The sequence below is a fragment of the Sminthopsis crassicaudata genome, chromosome 1 (genome assembly GCF_048593235.1).
Source record: "Sminthopsis crassicaudata isolate SCR6 chromosome 1, ASM4859323v1, whole genome shotgun sequence".
NCBI classification, from domain to species: Eukaryota; Metazoa; Chordata; class Mammalia; order Dasyuromorphia; family Dasyuridae; genus Sminthopsis; species Sminthopsis crassicaudata.
Genome location: NC_133617.1, coordinates 229,183,054 through 229,204,982, shown reverse-complemented (window position 1 = coordinate 229,204,982; position 21,929 = coordinate 229,183,054). Strand labels below are relative to the sequence as shown.

Sequence of the window (21,929 nt, the reverse complement as noted above, 5' to 3'; positions counted from 1 at the left end):
GTGAATGTAAACTGTTTACATTACTGTCTTTCTACCCAGGTTATTTATACCTTTGGAATCCAATTCTTACTGTACAACAAGAAAATTGGATTTACACACATATATTGTATCTAGGATATACTGTAACACATTTAATATATATGGGATTGCCTGTCATCTGGGGAAGGGAGTAGAGGGAGGGAGGGGAAAATTTGGAAAAATGAACACAAGGGATAATGTTGTAAAAAAAAATTACTCATGCATATGTACTGTCAAAAAATATCATAATTATAAAATTAATTTTAAAAAACCCACAACAGCAAAAAAAAAAAAGTAATATGAATTTTAAAAAAAAGAAAAAAAGAAAAAAGCCAAGAAGAGATTATGCAAATCATGAAAGAAAATAAAAACCTATTAATAGTATACGTTCAGGTTTGCAGAATAATAAATGTAGAACTGGAAGGGATTTTAAAGACCATTTGATATCAGTGAACATGTGCAATTTGCTTGGTTAATGTAATCTCCATGTGAAAGACAATGGAAAGCCTCTTTCAAAATAAATTTAAAATGACATATAATGGAAATGCCCTGCTCCCCCATTTGGAACATGAGGAGACATTCTGGACTGTTTCTGGTCTAACCATGAGGTGAAGAAACAGGCTTTTGCTCAGTTGTGGAACCAGGACTGGAATGCATTCAAGTGACCAACAAACTAAAGTGATATTCTTACTCTGACCATTTCTACTCCCTTGGGCTTTCCTGTTTGCCTCAGAAGGATATTCTGGAAGCCTCTTGTATAAATGAGGAAAGGCATCAGATTCTCCTCTCCAGAGATCAACATGTGATACATGAATAAGAGTCTCTGCTCTTTCCTGCTTTTAGGTGAAGGAGTTTTGGAGAAAGGTTCAAAGTTCAGATGACTAGATACCAGAGGTCCCCATGCTGAGTTTTGTAGCCAGTCTAGTCCATGAGTAATGAGTCCAAGGAGAGATGTTTGGGACCAGCCTAATAGTATCTGACAGATTCATTTGGGGTGAACTTAATGGAATAAACACTTGATGGGATTGAGTGTCCCCTCAGATGTGTATGTGTGCAGCCACTCCCACCTGTGCATTCAATGTTTGTGCCTCTGTCCTAGCTATATCTTCTTGGTAGGTATCCTTTTGTAAAGGTTAATCAATGTTGATTAATTAGGTGGAGTTAGGATGCTGATCATGGACCGTCAAGTGCACAACAGCATGGGGGATTTAAGTTGGTACCATCTAGAGAAGGCCCACCTCAGCCTCAGGGGTACCTCAGCAAACGTGAGGGGATGATGTAACTAATCTCATTCAGCAAAATTGAATCCAAAATCTCACCACAATAATGATAATACTAAAAAGAGAAAGCATACATACCGTCCTGAGAAGATAGGTACCACATAATCTTTTGGCTGGTTTTCTTTCTCTTCTCCAGAGACAAGGCTCCTTTTGGCCCTTTTTGTTTGGGGACTCAACTTGGAGGTATAATCTTCTATCATTAGAGAAGAATCTGCAAGTCTGAAATAAAACCCCTAATGTTAGAACTCTAACAATATGGAAAGATATATTCAGAATCTACACATAAAAAGTGAGATTTAATTTGGAAAGCATTTCTTAGGATCTTGGATCTTGACTAATTTTCTTTCCAATTCAGAGCCCATTAAATGTGAGCACATACAGAAAGAACTGAAAATAATGTTTCCATGTACAGATGAAGAAAGGATTTAGGTTATATTTAAAACCAGTAAGAGAATATCCTAGAAGAAAGTTTGAAGGTTTAAAAGAACATTTTTATAGTAATTCCTTTTGTTTATTGCTCTCATGGTCAATGTTCAATATTTTTTCTTTTTTAATTCAATATATTATTTTCTCCCAATTACATATAAAACAATTCCCCTCCTCCCCCATTTTGAGTTCCAAATTTTCCCTCCCTCTCCTGTTCCCCTCACATTGAATATTTTTCTCTTTTTAGGCAAAGTCTATATTCCAGTCTATGTTGCTTTATTTACATGATTTCAGGTCCCCTCATTATCCTAACCAGTAATAAAAGTGTAGATGATTTGACAAAGAAATTCAATTTATTTTTTAAAATATTTTTAGTTTCCCCAGTTACATTTAAAATATTTTTACATTTATTTTTAAGAAATTCTATTTAATTAATATCAATTAAATGCTTTGAGTATAGCAGATAATTTGAGAAATCCCAAGAACATAATAGAATCTTCTGTTTCCTTCAAAACTCTGCTCAGATGCCATCTACTATATGAAGCCTTTGCCTACTTCCCATAGCTCTCTTCTCATAAATGTGAAATCTTATGAAAGACCATATTTATGGAACATGTGGCATAGTGCAGATAGAGTGAGCCTCAGAGTCAGGAAGATCTGCATTCAAATCCTGCCTCCGACATCTGCGGGTTATTTAACTTTGCACAAGTCACTAAATCTCTCCATGCCCCAGGCAATTTTCTAAGACTATATTAAATTACAGAGGAGGTACCAATCTGCATTGGCAAGAGGGAGTTTCCTCACTGAGAAGTCCCTTCACTGATAGAATTATTGGTCTAGTTAAAAAAGTATTATTTTGCCTATATCTATTTATATGTGTGTTATCTCCTTCAACAAATAGAAAGGAAGATCTTTAGGAACAGAGACTGATTTTGGTTTTTGTATCACTGACATCTAACACAGGGCCTGGTATAGACTGAGCATCTGATTTCAGAAACATTGGTTACTTGATTGGTTAATTGCTGAAAATAGGAACTATATTGTGAAGGATATTGTTATTCCGTAGTGCTGGGACATTAATTGTGCAGATGTGGGGAAACAGTGAAGATTTCTGAATGTGCAATGTGGAAAAATGAATCTACAAGTGATAATAGGATGGATGTGGGCACAGATGTAGGGAGGAGACTGAAGAGAGCTCTCTTTGCATCCCCTACATGTCTGTCACATACAAAGCACTCAACTGATTTTTGTTGCATTGAATCTATAAACTGTTGTTTGTTCTTTGTGCTCAAAGAGTACCAAGATAACATCATAATAACAGGATCAATGTATAGTGTATCCAGCTTTGGCTGATCATAACAATAGGAGCTCAGAAAGCTCTACCACAGGTAGGACACTATATGACCAATTTTCACATCTCTTGTTTCTTCTAAGCTAACTAAATTCTGCTTTGCTCAAAGAGCACAACACTATTTCATGAATGGTTTTAGGTCTACACCTCATTCTAACCAGTAATGTGGCAGTAGATAACTTGACAAAGAAGTTCAATTTAATTCACTTCTACAGATAGAATTATCAGCGAAGAAATGATTGCAATTCTCCAGGTGTGAAGTGGTGAGGACACATATTAAGGTGATGGAAGTAGGAGTTTACTTTTGTTCTCTTACTGGAGACAGAAGACACTCAGTTAATGTTCCTCAATTGTTAACCCAAACATGAAAATTAGAATGTTTTTCAGGCACTAAAAGCCCTTAAAGTAGAATCTATGTGATGAAGTTATTCCTAATAATGAAGATCTAAGAGAGGGCTAGAAGGGCAGATAAGAGGAGAGAACAGATGTGAAAGGAAGTTAGGGAAAAGGAAGAGTCAAAGGCAATAGCACTTATGAGTGATGATAGCGCCATGGATAGATGTTAAGAAATCAGGAGGGAAAGTAGATTTTGAGGAAACATAATGTGCTAAATTTTGGAAATTTGAGTGTGTATTGCTAATAGCATACCTATGTGGAGATGTCTAACGGGCAGTAATGTTGCAGTGGCAACATGACATAATGGATTGAGTGCTGGACTTTGAGTTTAAAAGAATTCATCTCTGATGCTTATTGGGTATGACCCTGGGCAAGTCAAGTAACCTTTATTGATTGAGGTCCAGCACTGATGAGTTGCTCATCACTAAAATGAGGGAATTGGACTTGATTTCCTTGATGACCTTAAGGTCCCTTCCAACTCGGAAGCTATGATCCTATAAACTACAAAGTCATGAATTCCCTGTGAAGAAATCACAGATACTACACATATTTGTGCACACACAAATCTGAATAAGCATGCTTCTTCTTTAAGAAACTCTTTGTTGACTTGGGACAAATAAATCATTTTGATTATTATAAATACCCAAATTAACTATAAAGGAATATGAAGGAAGAAAAAGAACTAATAAGTAGAAGTTTGTTTTGTCAACTACCAGCCAGAGAAAACATGGCATAATGGGAAAAAAACTCAGAGTCAATAAATCTAGGGTCAAGTCCTACTTCAGAAAAATGGGGCTTGTATAACTTGGGGCAAATCATTTAACTCCAGATAGTCTCCAAATTATTATTTCTATTGATGTTGATGGACCATCATGGAAATAATTTGATCATCTGAAAATTCTTTGGAACAGTAGGATCATATAGATCTAAGCAATATTTGATCTAATAACAAATAGTTTGGGTGATTATAGTTTAATAATTCAGTTTGAAGTATAGTACTACAATGCCTGTTTTATTCTTACCATTTTCATCATTTCCTTTGAGACTATAGATTTTTTGTTTTTCAAAATGAAATTTTTTATTCCCTTGACTAGCTCTACAAAGTAGCTCAGTATGTTCAAGAAGCATAAAACAAAAGAAAACAAAAACCTTTGTTGGCTTCTTATTAAGTATCCAAATTCATTATTTGGATATTTCATAATCCAGTGCCACCTTCATTTTTCACTATTAACCCTTTTTATTTCGTATACTCTGTGCTCTAACCAAGTTACTTACTATATACTTCTATTTTCCTCACTCCCTGTCTTTGTCTAAGTCATTCCCCAGTTTTAGGAGGTCAATTCCTCTCTGAAATCAATCCCCAATCAAGTTTCTTTTTAAGTGTCTTATGTTTTGCTTTTACTTCAGTGCCTATGATTGTGTATTTTCTATTATAACTATTTGTTAATACTTCCTACACACATAGACACAGACACAGGCACAGGCACAGACACAGGCACAGGCACAGGTGCTCTTTCTCTTTCTCTCTCTGTCTCTCTGTGTCTCTCTGTCCATCTATCTGTTTGTCTGCCTTGTTTTCTCTCTCTGACAGATTGTAAGCTATAGACAGGGGAAAAAATCATATCCTAACATAAGCTTTCCATTTCCCCAGAGAGCCTACTGCAGTGTTACTCACATAGCAAGTACATTAAAAAAAAAGTTTTGAATTCAATGGCAAGTCTAATTTTAATGATTTATACCAATATAAAGATGTAGGATAGACAACATCAGTAATTTAATGCCTCATACTTCCAGCATAATAGCATATGTTTAGCATAGTGCCTAGAATATAATAGGTGATTTATCTATCCATCTAGCAATCTATCTCAATATTTTTTCAGCATTTATATAGCACTTTAAATCTTGCAAAACATTTTAAATAGTATCTCATTTTATCTTCACAACAACTCTAGAAGATATTATATCCATTTTTCAGATGACAAAACTACAACATAGAAATGAAGTGACTTATGTAGATTCACACAGCTATTAAGTATCTGAGACTGAATTTGAACTCATTTTTCTGACTCTGAGTTTGATACTCTATTCATTGTACCAGCTAGCTGCTTGTCTAACATGATACCATCACAAAGTGCTCTCCAGACAATGTAAGTGATAAATCACGATTATGCTTTTAAAATTTTCTTCAAGCATTTGAATTCTTGAAAAAAAAAAAAGAAAAATTTTAAAGATTTATTTTAATAGGGAAGTTTATTATCAGGAAACTTAATTTTTTATGCTTTCAGAACATTCTTTGGAAGTCTTTTACAAAACAAAATAAACAAATGCAACAACAAAAACAGACTACAAATTTCCAAAGAAGCACATGAAAGACTTTGGGGTCAAGGACTTAAGATCTGAAGTTTAAGAACAATCAGAAAGAAAAAACTCCATTCAATCCCTGGAGAAGATGTCATTTTGAAGACACTGATGGTTTTATAATTCCATAGAACTAGTTATTTTAAAGAAAGCAAATTATTGGCTATATCATATCATATTCAATAAAATATAAAATCTGATAAGCATTGATGTTTAAGGTAGAGTTTTTTAGAATAATTTTAAATGGTATATAAATTTCAAATTCCTTTAAATTTTGATTCTTCCAGTTATCTGAGATCTTTGAAATAATTTAGGTTTTTAGTGTGAGACACTTTAAAATGAAAACGATACACACGTACAACAGAAATCCCTCCCCAAAAACATCTTTTCATTTAACAGTAAGTCCCCCACAAGTAAATTCTAATCTTGATGAAATGCTTCATTCAAATTTTACAGAGGATAATTTATTTTTTATTATTTCTGTTCCCATTTAAACATTTTTTTTCCTTTCTATATATCCTTTCTGAGTTTTAGTTGTCAGAAACAATATGACTTTAGGGACTGATTATAGGATATGGGGATTAGGGGCTTTTAGGGGTAACTAGGTGCCTCTGACTCTGTGTGTGTGTGTGTGTGTGTAACATGTATATGTATATGTATATGCATATACATATACATATATATTTCCTTTTCCCCTGCACTATCATATTGCTTATGGTACTGTTTCTTACATTATAAATTCCACAGTTGGCATGCACATGAAAACAATGATGATCACGTTACATGGTCCTGCCTTGGACATGCTATGCTTATAGCAATCAAAAGGAAAATAAAAAAAAAAAAACCTATGGCTAATACCCCTTGAAGTCTCTCTTAATCCTGTCAGGGAGAAGAGTTTTTCCTTCTCTGTACTTTTTTGACACCGCTTATATGGCTCTGTTGTGTACATAATAACTACAAGACAAAATTGAATGTTCTTGAATATAGTCTCTTATCTTTTAAAATCTCCCTTAGTACTCAGTACAGTGTTTGATGTTTTGATGTAGTAGATGTTTGATAGATATTAACTAAAATCATATTTGTTGAAATCCCATAGGAATTCTATATAGCAATAATAACCAATCAAATAGTAGTAGTAATAGCAGCAGCAGCAGCAATGATAATAATAGCTAGCATTTATATAGTACTTTAAAGTTTGCAAACTTTACATACATCCTCACAATAAATATGCGAGTTAATACTATGATTATCCCATTTTGCAGATTAGAAAGTAGTAGAAAGCCTCCCAGGCTGTGGATAAAGTTAAGGATCTTCTCCTTGCTAGCTCCTTAACCTTAGATAAATCACTTAACCCTAGAGATATTTTATTATTAGTTAATAGTTAAAATTATTTATTATTAGTTATTCCATCAAGGAATTAGGAATAGTTTACTAACCACAGGTTCAGACAACCAGAAGAGGGGGAGCCTTCAAATAGACAGTGGGCACCAGAACCTCACCAATTTCTCTTTGGCTGCATTCTCTCTTTGGCTCTTCTATCTTGATAGATTGATGGATTTCTAATATGGTTTGATTCCTTCATTGATAGTGAGAAATAATGCTGTAAAGGGAAATGTCTAGGATCCTGGCTATCAAGGCTAATATGTGCCCCTGTGAAAAATAGGCATTGGTTCTCTCAATCTGATCTTTTTTGTTTTAGATGAAGGAGATTAATCTGGAAGCTAGTGGATTTGAAAAAATCAAAAGGGTGAACCTCCAGGAGTTTGGGAATTTGAGTCTATGTTGGATTTTATAGCCAGTCCAAACTTAAAACTCAGAGGAGAAAGGAGTGATCTTCAGGGCTGAGGCCAGCAGAAGGAGAAACAAGAACCCATCCAGAAGATGATTGCCACAATCTGGAAGTGAATATGGATTTTATGTAGGAACTGCTAAGTGCAGATCTATTCCATAGAGACCAAGGTCAGATAGGGAGAGAGAATGCCCATAAGCTAGAAAGGGAAACTGGTTATACTTTTATTATTGCTTTATCTTAGAAGAAAATATGCTGTTGTAAAGGTTTGTTTAAGTGGATAAAAGGAACTGAGGAGCTTGTCACTGGCACTTAACAATGGGAGAAATACAACTTGATGGGGGCTTGAACAGATGGCATTAGAAAAGAGATCAGGATCAGAGTACTACTATAACTATGAGGGCTATACATAGTAGGCCTGATTCTATAATGGCGTGCCACAGTACAACTACCCTGTGTGGGGTCTCATCCAGGATAAAATTCGGCCCTTCACATTTTGAGGAAGCTTTCAAATTTGTATATCTAGTTTGTCAAATCACAGGGAAATTGGATGGGAGTGGGGAGGTGGGGAGGGACTATTTGTTTTAAGTTGTATTGTTTATTGTTGTATTAAGTTGCATTGTTTAAGTTGTAATTCTGTAATTAGTTTTTTCAGTATGTATTTTCATTTGAAATTTCCTTTTGTAAACTTTGGGCAACTAGTTAGTATAATGAATAAATCTGAGTTCAAATCCATATTCAGATTCTAGCTGTCACTTAACTAAGTTTGCCTCAGTTTCCTCATCTGTAAAAATAACTGGAAAAGAAAATGGCAAACGTTTTCAGTATCTTTCTCAATAAAACCCGAAATGAGTCAAACACTACTGAACAATAACAAACAACAAATTTGCAGACTTTCATATTTATTGTTTCATTGAATGCTTATGTTTTTATATTTACCATATAATTAAATGAATCCTGAATAAGGTCCTCCTGACTCCCAGGCTGATGTTCTATTCATAGTATCATCTAGCTGCCCCCATTTTTTTTGTTTTGTTTTAGTTTGGTTTTGGTTTTTTGCAAGGCAATTGGGGTTAAATGACTTGCCTGGAGTCACACAACTAGGAAATGTTAAGTGTCTGAGGCTGAACTTAGACTCAGGTCTTGTGAATCCTGAGTTAGTATTGATATAAAGACTACAAGGAAAAGACTAAAAGCATTATTAAAATACTAGTGCTCAAATGAAAAGTGCTTATGTTTTCTTTTTGCTTTTAAACAGATGTAAACTGCTTGTTGTATTGCAAGATCCTTATGCACTATAATTCCATAGGGTACAACAAACCTAAGGACCTAGGAACCCAAGTAATCAACTCTTAGTACTAAATATTTCTTTTGTTAGCTTCACCATTCTTTTGGGTTTGTTTTACCTTATTTGATTTCTATTTTCTCTGAACCTCAGTTTAATCTTTTACAATTTGGGAAAAATAATAGCTCTGATCTCACAATATTGTTGGGAGAATCATACAAAATGTATGCAAACTGCTTTACTGAAAACTTCAGAACAGTATTTGTCATCTTTTAGAGGAAGATAAAATTCTCTCATACCTTAGACTGTGGTTTGCCTCAGTCTGTGGTCACTGTGGTACTTTTGCCAGTGGCTACTGCATTTTCCACATCTGAGCTGGCTCCTCCTTCTCTTGTCTCATCCAGAAAGAGTGTAATAGAAAAGGTCAAAGTCCGCTGGAGAGACTGTTTCAGATCTCACAGAAACCCTGATCCCAGTGGGGAAGCTCAGTTATGCTGTGCTGTTGCCTGGCCATCAAGAAGGTGCAGATTCCACGGGGCCTAAAGCTTTGCAAAAATGGACCTGACATTTTAACTAAGAGACACTGGAAAACATCAGCCCTACCTCTCCTGGACTTTCAGTTGAATCACTCAAATCATTCAGTGGTTCACTTATTTAAGCAAGGTTGCACTCACCCTCTGGGCTCCTCATATTATCTCAACCTAAACAAGCATGAATTTAATCTATAAAAGGCAACTAAGAAATAAAGACTTTTTTAAGACAAGGAAACTCAAATTGCAAAGAATAATTTGCCAATTAATTTTATAGAATGAAAAGAATTCACTGAGTTCTACTTTTCTCCTCCAACAAACAACTCAAGAGATACATCAGGGTGAGTAGAGGGACAGGGTGAAAAAATAGGTTGGAACCATCCTTAGATTGTTTTTCCTGTATAAGGGATTTGGGTCTTTGTTATCCTTCATGCAATTTAAAGATTTTAAGGAGACAGTATTGACTTTCTGTCCTCATAAGATTTCCTAAGTTTTCCCTCTAGCCTCTCACTCTACTGACAGTGTCACTGTTCAGTATTTTGAATTTTAAATTGATGATCTCAAGTATTTTCAAGTAAACCCTGATATTTCATGGTAATTCTTCATTACACAGTGACTAGGGTTGTAGTTGGAGTTTATTTGTTTTTATAATAACAACACATGGATAGAAATGCGATTTTTCTTGGAGCAGAATTTAAAGAAACACTATCTCCTCTTCTAGCAGACTTTGCAAAGGAGGTAAGAAAGTACGACCTTGATTTCTTAGTCATCTTCAGTCAAATCCAATTTCCCATAAAATTTTAGTTCAATTTGGTTTTCACCAATAAGATTTAACACTTATGGTTTTGAATTAATATAAATAGATTTCAGAACTTATACAATTTCAGCACTAATTATTATGCAAAGAATTATAATAAATTATAATTATAAAATATAAAAAAATTAATTATAAATTATAATAAAGCAAAGGACTATATAGAATCTATCTATCATCTGCTGGAAAGAAGACTAATCTACTAGATTTATGGTCCTCTAAAGCATATCTCCAAAGTCAATGGTTCTAGAATCCATCAGACTAAGATGACAAAAAAGAAAAATGATACATACTAAAGAAATTGTGAGGAAACACTGTTGTTGGAACTGGAATTCTGGGAAGTATTTTGGGACTATGCTCCAAAAGCTATTAAACTATGCATATTTTGACCTAGAAATACTGATCCAAGATCCATCCTCTAAAAAGATCATAGAGAAAGAAACATGACCTAAACATATAAGAATATTTATAACAATACTTTTTGTGGTAGCTAAGAATTGGATGCTGAGAGGATGCTCATGAATTGGGGAATGGCTGGTTGTAGTATATAAATGTAATGGAATATATATGGATGGAATACAATATGGAATGCGTAAAAGAAATAATGAAGGGGATAGTTTCAGAAAACATGGGAAGACTGGTATGAACTGATACAAAATGAAATGAGCAGAACCAGGAGAATAATTTCTATAATAACATCAATATTGTAAAGACAATCAACTTTGAAAGGTTCAGTGACTTGGTGAACACAATGAACAAACCACAATTTCAAAAGACTCATGAAGAAGTATACTACCCCCTCCCCAGATAAAGCTAATGGATTCCGAATACAGATGGAAACTTCTTTTCTTTTCTTTTTTCTTTCTTCCTTTTTTTTGGACAGACTAAGATTGAAATTGTTTTGCATAATTACACATTTGTGATGGATTTTATTTTTTCTTTCTCAATGGGTGGTAGAAACAGAAGAATGAGGAAGAGAATTTGGAAGTGAAAATTAAATTAAAATTAAATAAAAAGAAAAAGTCAATTTGTTCAGAAATGAATGAACCTCAGCCTCTAAGTTTGATGGATGGACATTAAGAATTGAGATCTTTCTCCCTGAGAATGCAAAAGAACTCTGTAGAGATTTTGAATTAAACAAAGTTATAGCTTGCATAAACTTGCAGGGTAAAGAGGCTTGCCGTGGGACTCCAACAACTGTAATTCTTTCGAAGGAAGGCAAGCTTCTTCCAAAAGGAATTGCTGGTACAGGAATTGCTCATGATTCTCTGTGCCAGGGATGGATTTGGATTCAGGGACACCAGAAGAGGATGTGTTCTAACTCTCACTTCAGCAAGGAATAAGGGTAGACAGGAAAAAGGAGAATTATCTTTTCCCTAAAACTCCTCCTTATTCACAATGTTTTGATTACTATTAAGAGCATCAACATCTTCTCAGGTACCTAGGCTCACAATCATGGTGTCACCCTTGATTTATCACTGTCATATACCATTAACCATTTCCAATCTATTGTCAAGTCTTATTGATTCTGCCTTTACAGCATCTTCTGTATCCCATTTCCTTCTTTCTATTCATTTAGCAACCATCTCAATAAACCATTCCTCATACCTAAACTATCTGAAAGAATCTTGCAATCGGTCTCTCTGCCTTAAGTCTTGCTGTTTCTACCTTCACAATATTTGTAAACGTCTTTCCTTTGTAGCTGCCTCATCATCTCATATTTCCATGATTACAATAACTTTGCCTCCACTCTCTCCCCACTCCCATCCATCATTTATTCACTCAGATACCCCAAGTGGTTTTCCTATAAGATCAGGTCTTACAATGCCATTCCCCTACTCAGTAAACCTCAGGGGCTCCCTATTAGTTCTAAAATCAAATCTAAAATCCTGTTTGTCCTTCAAATCCTTTACAATCTAGTCCCTTCGAATTGAATGTAAACTGTTAGCACTACTGTCTATCTACCCAGGTTACTTATACCTTCGGAATCCACTACTTAACGTGCAACAAGAAAATTGGATTTACACACATATATTGTATCTGGGTTATACTGTAACACATGTAAAATGTATGAGATTGCCTGTCATCTAGGGGAGGGAATAGAGGGAGGGAGGGGAAAATCTGGAAAAATGAATACAAGGGATAATGTTATAGAAAAAAAATTACTCATGCATATATACTGTCAAAAAATATATAATTATAAAATTAATAAAAAAAATATATATATATATATAATAAAAAAAAATCTAGTCCCTTCCTGTCTTTACAAAGTGTACTCAATGTCATGCCTACACTACCCTGCTTGCTGTTTCTCACACATAACCCTCCATCTCACAGTATCATGCATTTGTTCTGACTGTTCCCTGGGTCTGAAAAGCTTTCCCTCCCCACCTTTGCCTACTGGCTCTTCTAGATTCCCTTAAAACTCAGCTCAAGTCTAGTTTCCTTTAGGAGTCCTTTCCTAGTTATCTCTCAACCTCTTAACCCCTTTCCTCCCAAATTATTTTCCATTTACACTCTATATGTTTTGTATGTTCTTAATTATTTACATGTTGTCCACCAATTAGAATGTGAATTCTTTGAAAACAAAGAAGGGGTTTTGCTTTTCTTTGTTTTGCCAGAATATTTTCTGGTATATATCAAGTGCTTAATAAATGCTGATTGGCTGACTGACTGACTGACTGACTGAAAAGGCTCATCCCCAGAGTCCTGTGCTAGTGGAGGTCCCCCCACATTCCTCCCTCTATATCCTGGGGGGAGGGAGTAAAGATGGGCTAAGGTGACCTCCTGAAACTGAACCACCCTTCATGTCACTGTTATCCACCCTTAGCCCTTGTTCAACTATTTTTGTCTGAAGAAAGAAAAGAGAAAAAATTCCTAGTTATAACTCTGGAAACTAGTTTTCCTAAGAGGAACAAAGATAAAAAGATTGAATCACATGACCTCTAATACCTCTTCTAGCTTGAACATTCTATGATTCTAGGAAAGAAATGATGAGAAATATATTCCAAGGTTACTATTTATGATGAATACAAGAAATGCTAATAAGGCACCTGACTCTTTTTGGCAGTGAAGGTGAAGAAGATCTCAGCTCTGACATGAGCTCAATTAGCTTTTCAGACCCAATTCTAGCCATGCCCTAAGTTAGAATTTGGATGTAGGGGCTTCTTGATTAGTTGCTATTCTGTGCCCAGCAACTCCAACAACCACACTTAAATGATGGTATGAATACAAGTCAGGAACTGAATATTGCTTTTCAAAAAGGAGTCATTTCAAACGAGTCACATATATGATTTTAACTATCATTCTACTATAACAAATTTAAAAAAAAAAGATAAGTAGGAATGGAAAGAATTGTGAGGTTATCTTCAAAAAAACAATTCTCATTTCCCATGAGGATTTTTATCTGGATTTTGAAAATGGCTAAGAATTCCAGAGGATACTTACTTCGAAAAGACTTAAAAAAAAAACCTCCTGGAAGCATGTTATTTATGTCTACAATAATAGCTAAACTGACAGATAAGTATTATCTACTAGGTGTTCTCATAGAATATTTATTTGTACATGACATTGGGAGCCAAATTAAGAAGACATGCAATTTCACGAATGTTTAATACATAATATTCTTTGAGAATTCCTCAATAGCCAAGAAAGCAAATAAGTCTTCTGTGTTACAGCTCCAAGCAGACTTTCAGACAGTAATGATTAATGGTTACATGTTATGGAAAATGCCTAGCTTCTTCAGGCTCCTTGAGCACAAACAGTACAGGAAAATAGATATCCATGGTGCCTTCCTCCTTTAGAATACAACAGCTGTTTTCCTTATCAAGGGGAACCTTCTGGATTTGGGTTTTATTTTTGGCCACAATCACAGGACATTTTTTAGGCAAAAAAAAAACAATACATCACTAATTTTTTCCCAACTTTTCTTTCAAAGTGGTGAATATTGTCAGCTAGGCCACTTGAAGCCACTGCCTACACTGCTACCCTGAAGGTGGTTCTGAATTTGCGGCCAGTAATTATGAATATCCCAAGGCAGAATCTGACCCTGTGAAAAGAAGCTTGTAAAATGATCCTGTATCATTTTACACTAGGATTCCAGAACTACAGCCTCATAAATTCCAGGTCTACACTAACAGATCCTGGCTGAACATACCAGCAGCTGCCAAGAATTCACTGACTGAGCTAAGAAAATGGCAGCTCTGTATCTTGGGCCATATTCCAATAGCAAAAGGATTTCTGCCCTCAAGCAGTCCAGCAAATGCCTTCTTTAAACCAATTTTTTTTTCTTTTCAGTACATGTTTTAACTTCTGATACATATGCTATATGTTACAGGGCTAGATTTTGATGGAATTAAATTTTGTGAGAATTAAAATGATAGAAAAGGGAACTTGGTTGGGCTACCCCTCCTCTGTTTCAGTGAAAATCATAGTCTATCCAAAAAGATGTTTTTTTTTTAAATTTTATTTTAGTTATTCACCTTAGCTCTGAAATTTTATATATGTGTATTATTTCTGTTAAATGTAGATTTTCAACATAATCTGTATCTATTTATGGACAAAAATAAAACTAAACAGTGAAACTATGAGCCATACTTCTTAGTCTGATATTTAAGGTCTTCTACAATGAGATCCCAACATATTCCTTCAGCCTCATCTCATAGCAAACTCTTCAGGTCCCTATCTCTACTCACCAGCTTCTTCAAATTGTAGTTCATGATATTTTGTGGGATCTCATAACTGAATGTAGGAGTTGCAAAATTATGATTTTTTATCAGTAAATATATATATATATATATATATATATTATACTTATTTTATATATCTATATATCCAGGGTCGTGTAAAAATTTCTCTGTTGAAAAGGGATTGAAAGTGGGAAAAGCTTAAGAAGTCCTGCCCAGTCAATGTGGACTGATCATCATTCTTTAAACTGACTCTATGCTTTCCTGCAGGCCCTATCTTCCCCATTTATTTTCTACTCATTCTTTGACTCTTCATTTCAAACCTGAGCTTCCCTCACTACCCCACAAGACCTTATCTAATCTGGCTGTAAAAATGAAGTTCCATTTTCGGAATTCTCTAGAACTCAGTACCTTGCTTAATTACACTTTTATATTCACTTGGTTGTTAATTATTTGTAGAATATGATGAATTCTTTGGTGGGGAGTACAATCTTCTTTTTGTCTTTTGTATGTTCATTACCTGGCACAGAACACCCTTGCTGGGAAATTACAGGTTATAATTATATAGTATTTTAAAGTTTGCAAAGCACTTTATACACATTTGATTTAATCCTCAAAACAAATGGGACCAGTAGGTACAATTATTATCTCCATTTTACAGATAGGGAAACTGAAGTTGAGGGAGGTTAAAAGTCTAATGACTAGACCTTAGTCATGCAACTGATAAAGTGCCTGAAGGAAGAATCGAATACAGATCTTCCTGAGTGCAAGGCCAAGACATTAGCTACCAAACCACTGACTTCTAACTTAAACAACAACTACACACTTATTGAATTGTTTGATCTTCTAAAATATGTACTATATTTGTAGCCATTCTACTTGGGATAGAATTCTGGCTGTGCCCCTTTATTACTTATGTGACCTTGGATAATTTATTTTATCTTCTGAATTAGCAATTTCTTCATATATAAAATGAGAAAATTAACCAGAAGACCTTTAAGATAGAGAGAAATCTTTGGATTATTTCTTCTAGATAGAAATCTTTCTATTTGTCCTACTATGATTTGAATTGATTTTATGTTACTATATTATTTTCTATCCTAAATTGTAACAGGCTTAAAAATCTAACTCATATTTGATCCCTTTCTGAATCCATCAAATTTCTGTTAACAAAGTAGGTTTGAGCTGATTTCTAAGGTCCTCACAATTGGACCCCAGTGTACCCATTAAGCATCACCTTTTACCCTCCTCTTTATCCTTATGCTCCAGTCATTCTGGACTATTCATCCTTCCCTGAATCCACTCTATGATTATGCTCCCTTAGAGTTTTGTTGAGTAGCTGAATTTTTTTAAAGAGAGACAAGTTTTTAAAGCTAAAGGAAATGAGATATGAGACCTCTTACTTGAATAAAGCCAGAGGAATGACCAGATTGCCTCTCTACTTATAAATGCAATAAATGACAGCTACATTGCCTCTCTTCTCTCACCAAGTAATTGTTCTAAGTCCTGTGCTGGACCTTGATTTAGACAGCAGCCAAAAAACCTATTATGAGAGTTTAGATCATGTTTTCTTTGTCTATTGCTGCTGTTCTTCTAACATCTGACAAAGCTTCCCTGCTAAGAGAAATATCACAGTTTATAACTCAAGCAAGATCCCAGCATGCAAACATGGAAGACTGCACACTGTGATGGCAAATGGAGATAGACAAGAACAGAGGACAAGCCATTGTCAGCATATCCTTGACTGTCCAGCTCAGGAAGCCATGCCTCTGACAGGTTGATGTGGTCAGGCCTCCCAGAGAAAAGAACCCCCTTCTCTATCCCATGTACCAAATAGCTATGATCTTTGAAATGTTACCTCTTTCCCCCAGTCCCTAAAGACCTGTTTTTACCTACCCAAGGTTGTAGCCATAATCATAGGCTGAAGATGCTTTACTACTGACTTCGGAGCCTAAGGAATAGGCTGAAGATCCAAGACTGTAGGCCTGGGAGCTCTGTCTATAAGCCGAGGAGCCATAGGCCTCAGAGGCCTGCTGCTGGTGGGCTGAGGACATGTGACTATAGGCTGTTGAGCCATGTGTGTAGATGGCAGAACTCTTCTTCTCCTGCTGATATTGGCTCATGGTAGACTGAAGATCTTTACTGCGGTACCCTCGGTCGTAGTGCTCATGGTACTTCTGGTAGAAAGGCAAAGACATAGTGTGTTCCTATTTTGTACAGTTCTTTATGGTGGTTTGTATTAATTAAAAGTCTCAAGGGATAGATGACCTACAAAAAAAGAAAGAAAATGAAGAGCATTTTAATAAACAAATGAGAAACTAAATGAAAATAATATTTTCCTATTGGCTAAGATATTATTTTTCATACTCTTATTCTTAGATTCTTTTCCAATAAAAGAAGCTATCACCCCATTTGCATTAGACATGGAAGAGATCCTAAACAGATCCTAAGTTTCCTTAAATGTGACCATTCCAATTATCCCATAAAAATCATTCATAACTGAATAATAATATTGAAGGTTTAATTAAACTCTAACTGATGCAATGCTTTCCATGTCCTTCTTTGGAACAAGCTCTAGGACTGTTCCCCTTGGCATTGGTCAAGCTAGTTTAAGACAATATTTCTTAAGATGATTTGATTATTAATCTTCTGCTTAGTCTCACTATTTTGTCTTAAATCCCTGTTAGGAAAATCTCTCCTTGTTTCCAAAATTGTGAAAATTTTCAATTCAGTCCATGTGAAGTAATTTTTTTTTTGTACAACTCTGTTCTTATAAATGGTAGATTTCATCTCCTAAGCAGAGATAAGAACTCAAGTCCTATCTGCCAATGTAGCTTTTAAAAATTCAATTAACTTCTCTTGGTTTCAGTTTCCTCACTTGTAAAATGTTGGGCAAGATGATCTCTAAGACCCCGTTGAGTTCTAAATCCTACGATTCTATTCACTTCATGTTGAATGCATTTTAGCTTATATAATATAATATAATAAAATAAATATAATATAATATAATGCCCAGACCTTAATACAATACTGCTTTGAAACTATGTGATTTATAAACCTCACAACTCTATATAGATGTGTGTTATTAATATTAATATTATGCATTTGTCATTGTTCAGTTGTTTCAATCCTGCATGACTCTATGATCTCATTTGGGGTTTTTCTTGGAAAAACCACTGGAGTGGTTTGCCATTTCCTTCCCCAGCTCATTTTACAGAGAAGGAAATGGAGGAAAGCAGGATTAAGTGACTTGTTGAAGGTCACAAAGCTAAGAAGTACTTGAGGACAAATTTGACTCTGGAAAAATGAGCCTTCCTGACTCTGGGCCTGGTAATCTATATACTCTGTCACGTAGCTTCAACATAATTAAAGAAAAACAAAAGTTACAGCCCTCCATAACAGGAAGAAGCTTTCCAAATACTACATACTAGTAGCTAGAAGCAGAGAGCAGCACACTTACTGCCTTGAAGAGTTTCTATGGCTAAAGCCTTGCAGATGATATCAAAGCTGGATCAGCAACCATGACACCAGTAGAGATGTCTAGATGAGCCAAGACACTAGAGAATGGAGATAATGTAACACCCAGTGGAAATGATAACAATTTACTGACATCACCGGATGATATGGACAGCTCTTCAGAATCAGGCATGTGAATTGCCCTTGATGTGTGTGCACGGTCCCTAAATTTGTGCTCTCCACATGTATGATTTGGTCACATAATCTCCTTTCATGAATGTTATCTGTCTGCTACCCTACTAGTAGTATGGTAACCTATGAGACAACGTACACATCATGTGCAAGAAAGGGATCTTTTCTTTTCATGTTGTTATTGTGTGTTGGAATCATCAGCAAAGAGATGATAGTTAAAATCATGTATATGTATGATATTACCAAGGAAGAACAGGGAGGAGAGAACAACAACAACAGAAAATTAACATTCAAGTAGCACTTTAAAGTCTGTAAAATACTTTATTTACACTATCTTACTTGAGTTTTATACCAACTACTGAGGTAGATATTGTTATATTCATTTTACAGATTAAGAAATACTTAGAAAGGCTCATCTACAGCCATATGAACTATGATCACAGTTAAATATATTAAGTAAAGTCTTTCTGACACCAGGTTAAACATTTGGGACCTTATCCCATGCTGCCTATGTAAGTAAGAACACATTTTTAAAGAATATTTACATTAATAAAAAAAATTACCCATGCATATGTACTGTCAAAAAATTATAATTATAAAATTAATTTTAAAAAGAATATTTACATTAAGCAGTCAGCAAATGAGACAAAGGTTGTAGAGTAAAACAGGTAGGAGAAAAAGAACGTTCCCTTGGTATCTCTGACCCAAGAGAAGATCCTATCATAAAGCAGTCAACAGTATCAAAAGTTCCAGAGAAGTAAGCAGGATTGGATATGTTAAAAAAAATTTAAAGACTATTTATTTCCTTAGCAACCTGATGTTAAGTGGTTGAGGAGAGTTTGTGAGATTGTGGAGCTGGAAGTAAAATACTCATTAATTCAACTTCCAGAGATAATGTAATTCTGAGAGAGAGAGAGACAAAGACAAGGACAGAGAGAAAAGCAGAAGCAGAGAGAGAGAAGAGAGAAAAAAAAAGAGATATCAAGAGAGACAGAGACAGACAGACAGACAGAGACAGAGAGAGAGAGAGAGAAGAGACGCAAAGAGATGTGGAGTGGGAGAGAAGGAAGAAGGGAAGGAGATTTAAGATATTACTGTCTTGGTGCATGGCTGGAATAGATGAGTAGGTTTTTAAATTTGAGAAATTGAAGAATTAAGAGGTCAGGATTTTACAGATTATTGGCATGAATACTGATGTTCCTGAAGAAGAAGCCAATGGATGTTATGGAAAATAAGCCCGTGAATTAAGTTGTGAAGGCTTTGAAAATGTTGTAAGACCTAGAAGATGACTGCAGCAAGAATGAGGAGAGATTAATATAAACATACCGCATGTACTTTAAAAGAGAAAAGGTCATTAAGAAGAAAAGTAAAGAAATAGTTCAGAAATAGGAGTGAAGAGCAAGGTATAAGCCTGTCTACATACCACCCCAGCCCCAACCTTATAAGTCAAGTGACCTCCAGGGGAAAGATTTCAAAAGATGCAGTGTCTTCAGGTTAGAGTCAGGTTTCAGTTAATAATATTGGTTGCACCTTGATGCCTCAGTGGATAGAGAGTTAGGCCGGGAATCAGAAGATATGACTTCAAATGACCTCAGAAACTTCCCAAAGACAAATTTCTGCTCTAAAACAGTAAATGAGGATAATAATGACACTAACTACCAAGGTTATTATGAGAATTAGATGAGATAATAATATATGTAAAGTGCCTGACTCATTGTAGGCACTATATAAATGTTAGCTATTATTGTTGTTGTTCCATAGTCAGGAATGGAGGGAAGTTTGCTGACGAGAGGAATTTCTACTGGGGATAGTGGAATGGGCCAGATGATGTCACCCACCCAAGGCCATCCCACCGAAGTGGAACTGGGAAGTCACCATAACAATCAGAACAGAGATGAGGGATTGGGAAGATGGAAGAATGGGCAATGTACATAAGGAGAGGAGATGGTTGGATGACTAAGGTTAAGGAGTTGGGGCTTTTGCAGAGTTCATCTGCCTGGAGTTTGAAAGAGCCTATAGTGTATTACTACTACATGTTATGTATGTTAGAAGCCAGGGTCCAGCTAATCCAAGGAGGTGTTAAGAATTTATATTTTGTATACCTTGTGTTAATATGCATATATCTGTGAAATATTTTGACCCTATTCTATTTTATTGCTTCTTTTTATACCAAAATTTCATTTTTATATTTAAGGACATATGGTATAATAACAGAGAAGAAATGGAGTCTTATTCTGGTTTTGGAGTTAGAACAATTTGAGTTTACTGGCTCTGTGATCCTAGACAAGTCATTTAATGTTTGTGAGCCTCAGTTTCCTCATCTATAAAAAGTGGAAATGATAACAAAGGCACCTGCCTCATAGGGTATTAAGAGTATCAAATTAGGCAATGAATATTCAGCATTTTGTAAACCTTAAAGTATGAGCGACATATGCTTTACCCAGAAAACTGAGATTCTCAGATCCTACAGCTACTGAGTATCTGAGACAGGATTCAATCCCAGGGCTTCATGACCCTAAATCCAACTCTTTATTCCCTATTGCATGCTCTCTTCCATTCATCATTTGAAACACAAAACATATTTAGCCTACATTATTCTATTATAACTGGTATAGACTGAAATAGTCTGTGTTGGGCCTGGAGTTGGGAAGACTTATCTTTGTGAGTTCAAATCTTCCCTCAGACACTTACTAGATGTGTGACATTGGGCAAATCACTTAACCCTGTTTGCTTCAATTACTTCATCTGTAAAATGAGCTGGGGAAGGAAATGGCAAACAGCTCCAGTATCTCTGCAAGGTAAACTCCAAATGGGGTTTAAATATGACTGAAAAAGTTGGACATGACTGAAACAACTGAACAACAACAAATTCTATTACAACTAAATCCAACATATGATTTTTTAAAAAGTTATTTTCATGTTCTGAAACCAAATCAAGAAATCCTCACATTCATTTTCTAAATCTACTAAAGAAAATCCATAAAAGAAATATCTGAGGGTTTGCTAGTAAGAAAAATAGTTATATTACCTGCTAAGACATGATTGTCTTAATTACTTCTTAATAATATTATTAGTTGCTTCTTGATAATACTTATCAAGCACCTACTATGTGCCAGTCACTATGCTAAGCATTTTTACAAATATTATCTCATTTGATTTTCATAATAACCTTGAGAAATGATTCTGTTATCTCCAGTTTTATAATTGAGGAAATAGAGGCAAACCGAAGTCATCTGACTTGCCCATTCACTAGTGTGTCTAGTAAGTGTCTGAAGACAGATTTGAACTCATTTCTTCCTGACTTCAGGCCTAGTGCTCTATTAGCTGAACAACATAGCAGCTTCTGATA

At 35.2% G+C, this 21,929-nt stretch overlaps 1 protein-coding gene across 5 annotated transcripts in view; it reads right to left on the bottom strand.

Annotated features, from left to right (window-relative positions):
- The window catches only part of MYOM1 (myomesin 1), a 162,981-nt gene that overhangs the window by 140,100 nt on the left and 952 nt on the right, over positions 1-21,929 (bottom strand). For all 5 annotated transcript variants that reach the window (XR_012483560.1, XR_012483561.1, XM_074275916.1 and 2 more), the window contains exons 2-3: positions 16,829-17,200; positions 1,377-1,517 (exon numbers count right to left, since the gene is read on the bottom strand). Coding sequence is in view for 3 of the 5 variants with exons in the window: in XM_074275916.1 (XP_074132017.1) it covers positions 1,377-1,517; positions 16,829-17,130 (443 nt within the window). In the remaining 2 variants the exon portion in view is untranslated. The remainder of the gene's footprint in view (positions 1-1,376; positions 1,518-16,828; positions 17,201-21,929) is intronic.